Source organism: Fundulus heteroclitus, chromosome 18 (genome assembly GCF_011125445.2).
Source record: "Fundulus heteroclitus isolate FHET01 chromosome 18, MU-UCD_Fhet_4.1, whole genome shotgun sequence".
NCBI lineage: Eukaryota > Metazoa > Chordata > Actinopteri > Cyprinodontiformes > Fundulidae > Fundulus > Fundulus heteroclitus.
Genome location: NC_046378.1, coordinates 18,292,931 through 18,302,083, shown reverse-complemented (window position 1 = coordinate 18,302,083; position 9,153 = coordinate 18,292,931). Strand labels below are relative to the sequence as shown.

The 9,153-nt window shown below is 40.4% G+C and overlaps 1 protein-coding gene across 1 annotated transcript; it reads right to left on the bottom strand.

Annotated features, from left to right (window-relative positions):
* Positions 1-1,388: 1,388 nt before the first annotated feature.
* On the bottom strand, positions 1,389-7,709 carry zgc:153372 (uncharacterized protein LOC767695 homolog). Its single transcript, XM_012877376.3, has 10 exons — positions 7,585-7,709; positions 7,060-7,193; positions 6,095-6,245; positions 5,887-6,023; positions 5,741-5,810; positions 5,581-5,662; positions 4,403-4,534; positions 4,186-4,328; positions 2,726-2,848; positions 1,389-1,482 (listed from the first exon to the last, which is right to left on the bottom strand). Exons 1-10 carry the CDS (start codon positions 7,618-7,620, stop codon positions 1,405-1,407), a joined length of 1,086 nt encoding a protein of 361 aa, XP_012732830.2. The 5' UTR covers positions 7,621-7,709; the 3' UTR covers positions 1,389-1,404.
* Positions 7,710-9,153: the final 1,444 nt, after the last annotated feature.

Here is a 9,153-nt window from a genome sequence, read left to right as displayed (position 1 = left end):
CGTTTACCCTTTGAAGAAGGATGTTGTTGCAGAGAAACCAAAGCCATCAGCAAGGTCCAGGCATCAATTTGCTTGGATCTTTGGCCGCTCTGGTTGACAGCAGCAGTAGTGTTTATTTGAAATGGTTGATTTCCTAGGACGGACCTTTTTTAAAAATAGCTCATAAATTTCCAATAGACACAACGTTGGTGCCGTTGGTTCCGTTAAAACTGCAACTGCTAGAACATTATTCTCATGTTTCACATTAAAAGGAGGTTCAACGTCAACACGGGCCGAGATTTTGCTGGCCAAGAAAGAACGCCAAAAGATCAATGCGTTTAACAGAAATTTGCAGGTGCCCACATGAAGGAAACTCGACGCCTCATTGAAAAATTCTTCGTGGTCAGAGGAGACTCAGATTGAGCCACAGTACTAAGAAGCATGTTTGGAGAATTCTGGCTGAGGCTTTCAAATCTGAGGACAACAAACCCTCTGAAACATGGCGGTGGTAGCATCATGCTGCGGGTGTGTCTCGCTGCCAGTGATAGTCATGCGTTACAAAGAGTGACTAGCAGGATGAAAGAAGAAAAGCTGGACAAGGACGTGGTTTGGTGTTTTTAACTGCATAATATCCATAAACCAACATCAAAACAGGTTGTTGAATGGATAGAGTAGAATGATATTAAGCTTCTCTTTCGGCCATTAGTGGACACTGCTGAAAATCTATGGACTATACTTAGAGGTTTATACCAGAAAAACCAACAAATGTAAATAAAATACCTATTTTGATAAGAACAGCTCAGTTATCTACTAGAATGATCCCAAAAGCCTGTTGAAGGGTACTAAATGTGTGATTCCTCAGCAACTTCCTAACAAATATACATATTGGCATGAGTGTATTTATATATTTGGACCTATATATGTATTAATCTGACCTTGTGCGGATTAGAGGAAATCTGCAATAAATTCCAACGTCTGTACACCCGTTCTGCATTTAGATTTTTATTTTTACATTACATTCATGATCATGGTGAACGTATTAAAACTTCACCATATTTTCAAGTATTTAAAAACAACATGTCACATTTCAAATCAATAAGAAGAAGTATTAAGATGCCTTTATTTATTTATTTATTTTATTTATTGCTGTCAGAACTGATTTTCTTCTTTACTACTCTGGTCACTCACTTTTGCAAAATCTATTATATTTTTTAAATGTTATTACTCTCAGTTTTCCCCGTCTTTACAATGTACTGAGGTGAGTTTTTGTGTCCAGTTAGCAAACTCAAACCCAGCTAAATTGAATTCCTTAATTCCTTCCTTCACAGACATGAGTAGTTATAGACACAAATGTAATTATATATTATATGGATTAAAAATATTACGCGAGAAAAAAAATCAAACATATGTGCATTATTTTTTTGTTTATCTGGAGGTTTTGGAGCACTGCTTCACCGAGGACCCCCGTCTGTCAGCCAGCAGGAATGGGTTCAGGTGGCAGAACTGCAAAGAATAACAAATGACTGTGGTCACAAAATTATGTACCCCACAGCTATCAGAACATAAGCAGCACGCATGTAAAAAGCTCCAATAATTAAAATATAAGAAAACTGAAAGCGAGATGCAATGCTGTAAAAAAGGAATTTGTTTCTGTTTTTGCTTTGTTTTTGCATTTAAATGGTTTAAATCATGACAAGTTTATTATAAGGCACAAAATTAACAAGTGAATGCAGAATGTAATTTTCAATGTACAGGAATACATTCTACCTAAACCCATCTGGCTCTATGAGGGAAAAAAAAAAAAAAAAAATATATATATATATATATATATATATATATATATATATATATATATAAATAAATGATTTTTTTATGAGTTTCTAAGTCACAAATTAAATGTGATTAACTGCATTTTTTGTAAAGCCACGCCCAGGCCTGATTACTCCCAGACCTGTACAGTCAAGTTATCGCTTAAACAGGACCGGTCTGACAACATGAAGTAGGCCAATCTAAAGAAATTCATGAAGAGATGCAAGAAACAAAGACACCAATATTTCACTCTGGATTGGGGGGGAGGGGGGTTACATGACATATGAGGATTTTTAAGGATTTTCTGAACCCTTTCAGGTCATACATGGTCTATGGTGCTTAAGAGCCTCGCCTACCTCGGTTAAAGTCATTAAAAATGAGAAAGAGACTTAGCAGAGATGGCCTCCATTGGGAAATTGTAATGTGAAAAGCACTGCTGCACCACGAAGAACACTTTTTTAAAAGGCCGCAATATTTTTACAGAAACATCTCAATGATCCGTGAAACTTAAGGGAAAATAATCTGTGGACTGATGAGACCAAAGTGGAGCTCTTTAAAAGATGGATGTCCCATCACATCTGGAGTCAAACACCAGCAGGTAAATGGGGAGTCTATTATAAAAATACATGTAATAGAGTTTTTGCAACGGGCTTGGTTAAGTTTGTGCTTAAATCCAATTGAGATGCTGCAGCATGACCTCAAACAGACTTTAAATGGCTGAAAAGTCTCCTATGTGACAGAATTACAACAATTCTGCAAACAGTGGGAAAAATGACACCGCAATGCTGTCGCGTTATCAGAAAATGGGTAATTCAAATAATTAAACTATAAATTTATTCAAAATGTATAAAACATATCTTTTTTTTCCTCATTCAGTGTGAAGCTGACACCACAGATTTAAAGCATTTAACCAAAGCAATCTGATACTGTGAGCTACCTGTTGTGTTGACTCGGAGTCAGACTCGTGTTTGTCCAACATCCGGACCTTAAAATCCGAGGAGAATCTGGAAATCTGGAGGATCGCTGCCATCTCTGCATCTACCTCCGCCTCCACACCTTTCTGCGCAGAACATTAAAAAGAAGAGAAATGAACAAGGAGATTTATTATGTGCCTAATAAATGCCCTGTTAATAAATAATTAGGGCTGGGCAACGATTAAAATATTTAATCGCGATTAATCGCCCTGATTAATCGCGATTAATCGCGATTAATCGCATTGTATTTACAAACTCCAAGAATGAATTCAAAAGTAGTGTAAAGAGCACTTTTATTTTAATGTTCTGCTGCCATATGAACAAAAGTGTTGTAACATTTGTAGCACTTATTTTATACTGGATATTTTCAACCCATCTATTGAATTTAGTGCACTAGTTGATCTTTTCTTCATAAGAGAACAAGCACTGCAGCCAAAATATGGCCTTTTTTGACCTGCTGTATATTAGCCAGTCCCTAAGCTTGATGTATCATGAAACTGTTGACCTTTTGGGTTTTGTGGTTTTTATTTTATTATTACAATTTAATAATAATAATAATAATAATAATAATAATAATAATGTTATGTTCAGTGTTTTTTCGCTAATCCACCTCTTATATATTTCAATCCTTATATAATTTTGTCTGTGTTGTGTGCACCTGCCTGTTGCTTTAATCCTATAAATTTCCCTGTCGTGGGATAAAAAAAGGATTAGCTAATGTTATCTTATCTTAAATAACACTTTTTAATATATGTACTGGGTTCTTTCAAGGTCTTAATTACATGTTATGTGTGGGCTCCAGTAACATCCATCCATCCATCCATCCATCCACTGATCTACCTGGATGTTCTGGAGGACTGAAACGCCTCAGTCAGAGACGTCAGTCTGTGGGTCTGTCGGGGCAATGAGAGAAGTTTCGTCTCCTCTCTCCGTTTCTGGGGCTCGACGTTTTCATGTTTTTTCACGTGCTTAGATAAATTTGTTGTGTTTCCACTTAAATGAACCGGCTTTTTACAAAACATACAGCTTGATTTCATTTACGGTATTAAAATAAAGCCGAACGGTGCTACTTCCTCTGTTCATGTTTTTTCGCTGCTGCGTTCTCTCTCAGCTGTTTGTGTATTAAGTTTGTGTGAGAGCTGAGTGCGCGGGCCAGGCTGAGCCTGCGTGCTGATTGGCTGGCGCCGCTGAGCCATGTACGAGAGGGGAGGGGGAGAGTGCTGCCGTGACAGCGCCCTGCAGTCAGCGCGCGTGCTGACTGACACTGACTGAAAGCATGATGTGAGCAACATGCGTTAATGCGCGATAAAATAAATATCGCCGTTAATAGTCTAATGAATTAACGCGAAATTAACGCGTTAACTTGCCCAGCCCTATAAATAATATACCAATAAGGCAGCCTTTATCCAGTTGGCTTCCTCACCTTGAAACAGTGCAAGGAGTCAAAGTCCAGCTGGTCTGGAAACCCGGGAACGGTCCCCTTATAAATCACAGCAGCAGCTGACATCCCTGACTGCCGGGGCAACTTAAAGAGCCTGTAGGTGCCTGAGGCATACCTGATGTCACCTGGGGAACGACGAGCTCACAGGAGTTATTGAGTTAACTCTTATGTCTCACTTTGCCAACTCACCCATTCCTACCTGCTTTTGCTTTCAGTTGGGTGTTGTGGACCTCGATATGGCTTGCCGAAACCAGGAGTGGAGTGCTGAAGCCCACGCCGTGGGCCAGACTGACGAGATCTTTCCAGAACAGAGAGCCACCCATTCCCTCGCCTGCAACAGCAATCATTGTTCAATAAGTGGTGTTGCACCGATACCGATACCAGTATCAGACGTGGCCCCGATACCGCACTAAAATGGTGGTATCGGTATCGGCGAGTACCAACCAATAGGGCACCGATACCATTTTGATGTTTGTATGTCACTTGAACACAGCCTTCTCTCTCCTGACTAGTATTATACATGTTATATAAGTTCATGAAAGTTGCACTATTTTGGCATTTGAGAGCCAAAACTCAGGGTTTAAAAGAGATTATTCAATTATTAATGTAATTTTACTGTCTTACTGTTGCACTACTATTATACATGTTATAATTTCACCAATGTTGCACTATTTTGGCCTTTGAGAGCCAAAAGTTTATTCAACTATTGTCACCCATTACAGGTAGGCAACAAAAAGTTCTACTACCCTAAGTAGTATGCAGTTCTTCATATAAACACACATACATCAATTTCAAACAGATGGTATCGGTATCGGTCAATACTGCACAGCCAGATATCGGTATCGGGGCCAAAAAATGGCATCGGTGCAACACTATCAATAAGCACTTTACTACCTCATTGTCTGTTATCTGTGACTCTCCTGAACGCTACAAAAAACAATGTAACCCTTGTTCTTTGCCTGTTTGTTTGTCAGTTTTTGCCTTCATTATCTGTAATGTGAACCAGAGTGGCCAAAGAGAAATTTTGCACTGTAAAAACGGATCTAAAAAATAAGTAAAATGTTCTTATAATGTGTGTTTTTGTCCTAGATTTGAGCAGGTAAATACAATTATCTGCCAATGGAATGAGAATTTTGACCCCTAAAACAAGATAATTAGACATCCTGCACTTGAAATAAGATGATGGAGATGAGTTGTTCCTGTTTTTAGTGCAAAAGTCTTATTCCATTGGCAGATATTTACCTGCTCAAAATTAAGGACAGATACATTCATTTTAAGAAAATATCACTTGTTTTTAGTTCCCTTTTTGCAGTGTGCCACGGTAACATGTGGTTTGGTATGCGAGGCTTTCCTACGGTTCCAGCGTTGTAAAGTTACCCCAAAAGACCGGGTCCTGCTTCATGTGATCTGGAACGACGCTGCTGGCGTACATGTCGCTGAAGTACAGCTCTCCTCCTTCCTGTTTGAAACCAGGATGAGTTAAAAGCAGAAACGGCGTGAGGCTTCCCACATCGATGCAGGGACACCTCCGACTGACCTTCAGAACGTCGTAGGCTTGCTGTAGCACTGATCGTTTATCAGGGCAGAGGCAGATCACACAGTTGGAACTAAAAAAAAGGGAGATTTTTCCTCCTTTGTCAATCAGATCGCTTTAACTGGATCCCAGCTTAACTCTTAACCTACATCAGAACATCCATTGAGTCCCTCGGTATCCCGGCCTCACTGAGCTTTTCCATGTATCCCTGGATGAACGTGACGTTGGGCTCCTCGTAGCCGAACTTTCTCCGATGGTACTCGACGAACTGGCGAGACGCCGCGATCTGCAGGAGCACGGCGGGATCAGCGGCAGAGGAAGCACAGAGGTGAGGCTACGAACGTGCGTCTGTCTCACCAGCTGCTCTGTCATGTCGATGCCCGTCACGTGTCCACTGGGTCCAACAAGTTTACTAAAGGCAAAACAGTCTCGCCCTGATCCGCTGCCAAGGTCCAGGACTCTGCAGCCCTCAAGCTTCGCCGGAAACGGGAGGCCGCACCCAAAGAATCTGGAGAAAGTGTGTTAGTAACTTTTTCCTTTTCCAAATCTCACACTTCAATGTATCTTACAGGGATGTCATGTAATTGACCAACAAGGAGTACTGCATAAAGGCATTTCCTACCTACAGTACATTTTTGGTCTCATCTGACCAGAGCACCTTCTTCTACATGTTTGCTATGTCCCTTACATGGCTTGTGGCAAACTCTGACTTTTTGTAATAAGGAATTTGCACAAGTAGCCGTATTCATGGAGTGAACCAGCTGTTGTCTTGCACCTGAGCAGCGGACCTCTGAAGCTCCTCTGGAGTTACCACGGGTCTCTTGACTGCTTTTCTGACTAACTATCCTTGCCCCGCCTTTCAGCTAAAGGGAATAATCACAATGGAACTCATGATGGTGTTAGTCCGCCGATGTTCTCTAATAGTCCTCTAAAGCCCTCACCACACGTGTGCATTTATACTGAGATTAAATTACACAGCTGGAGCATATTTACTAATTGTGTGACATCTGAAGACAATTGACTGCACAGGATTTTTAGTCACATAGGCCGTTAAAAAAAAGGGGGACCAGAAATCCCCCTAAAATTCCTTGAAGTTTGTGGCATACTACACATGGAGTATAGTATGTTATATAACAATAATACAGCATGCAGGTAAACTCAAGTTACATGCAAACGCTCCACAGTATGTCATAAACAATGAGGAAAATTACATAATGAATTTAAAGGCTCATCCTGATGCACAATATTCGCATTAAATGTTATTGTCGGATATCTTTAACATTCTGGTTTTATTCTCACTAGTTGGATTTAAGCAGGTGTACCTTTTGGTGACGTCAGGGTGAACCAGACCCAGGGCCTCTTGTACGCTGCTTGGCATCAGGCTGCAGGGCATACTGCAGGAAGAAGCGCTGGTTTGCAGGTCACAGGAGGCCTCCAGGCGTCTGCCGTAGTACTCCTGAATAGGTGACATAACATTTTAGGCTGTTTTAAACATGCTACATCTACATGTAGCATGAAGGTAACGTTAGATTAGAGTCACAGACATTCAGAATGATTTAATTATCAGCGTTCTAATTTGATTTAAAAAGGTCTCAATTAAAGAAATCCCATTAGTAAAATTCATTTAAAATAGTTAAATGAATTTTAAGATGTTTTTTTTATATGCATGTTACAAACAGTGTTAATTGGAGTTAAGGGTCACAAAGTAATGAAAAAGAAGCTCTCCTCTGATAAGATTTAAATGGCAACCAGCCGCTATTATGTAATGTCCGCAAAAGAGCTGGAAAACTTCTGCACGAAATAAGCATGACGACACAAAGTTAGATCCACACTAAACACTGAAGTACCTTCACATTCTCCCGCACGGCGTCACTTTTGGACATTCTGCTGTAAAATACAATTCCTAACAACTGTGGACAAAAACACAAAATCCTACTTTAGGCAATAAACGTTACAGTGGGGTCAGAGCAGCACCCTTTCCGAGTTGACTTTTCAGATTAAAAGCATCTTCTTACATAAATGCGTGTGATCCCTAAAAATCAACCTTGGTTCTCTATGCGTTTTAAATCCTGTTTTTTTTTTTAATTATCAAAATGTAAAACAGATGATTTCTCTACGATCCTCGATGTGCATGAGAATAACAATAACTTAAGACAAATGCCTTGTTGAGAAATAGTAAATAGATAAAGAATGAAAAGACAGTTGAATGAAATCTTAAAAATCACGTGTAAAATGTCAAACTCCTCATTAATTTTATAGACGAACCAATGAGTTTGCTTCGCATTTCAATAAATACGAAGGTAGAAAATAATAATAATAGCAACATAAGCAGAATGCGGTACCGCGCACGTGACGTCACCGTCTCAAGAGCAACGCCCCTTTTGCCGCTTAGGTAGGGCATACAGGAGAGAAAGCACGGATAACCCAGCTATTACAAGCGCAACAGAACCAGCGATATGACCGACTTTACAGCCGTTAAACTTTCCCAAGACGATGTCCCAGGCGCACGGTTTACTGGTCGCACTGTCGAAGAACACACCAACCTTCAGCTCAAACGATGGCTTGAGGTTCGAGGGTTTAAAAAGACTGGAAAACTGGCCGAGTTGATCGAACGGTAAGCTTTGTTTTTTTTTTCCTGCGCGGTGATCATGGCAGCGTCGGCCGTTTTTTTTGTTGTTGTTGTTTGCAATCACCGTCCAGGAATGGGTATATGTTTAATGTTTGTCTCATTTGAAATGTTTTTGAGTAAACTATCCTGGTAGCAGGCTATCATGTTAGCGCCTGCTACCATGATAGCCTATATGCTGTCATGGTAGCAGGCGCTACTTTATTAACATGTCGGCCACCAAAATACTCTTACCTTGACTTGATGTCGCTGGAATTGGGTCAGGATGTTCTTCGGTTGTGCCCTTTCCTCCGACAAAATGCTTGCTACATATGTACTTGAATTTGGTAACTTTTTCCGGGTTGAACTGTTGTGTAGGCCGACCGCCCCGGTGTCACACATTTCTCCTTGGCAGTCTTGAAGAAAACATCCTTCATATACGGCCGATCAGCGTACCTCGAGTCGCTGTTGCCCGTTCCATAGCAAAAATGTTTAAAAACCATGGTCTTAGATTTGGAAAAAGCAGTCGTTTACCGAGTAAAACCAAGGCTAACGCACGTCTCTTTTACAGCGAAACAGCGGCGGACTATGCAAGGTTGCCCTACTGCGTACCACGTGATGTGACGTCATCGTGACGTTGTGTTTCTAAAAATAGCTCGCGCGCGGTACCGCATTGAAATATCTTTTTTTTACTAACAATAAACAATACATCTTTTAATTAGTTTGACATGGTTGTAGACTCGTGTAAACAGTACGTTTGTAACGAGCATTGTTTGCTCTCTCAGGTTAAAATGTGATTTACGCCTCTTTG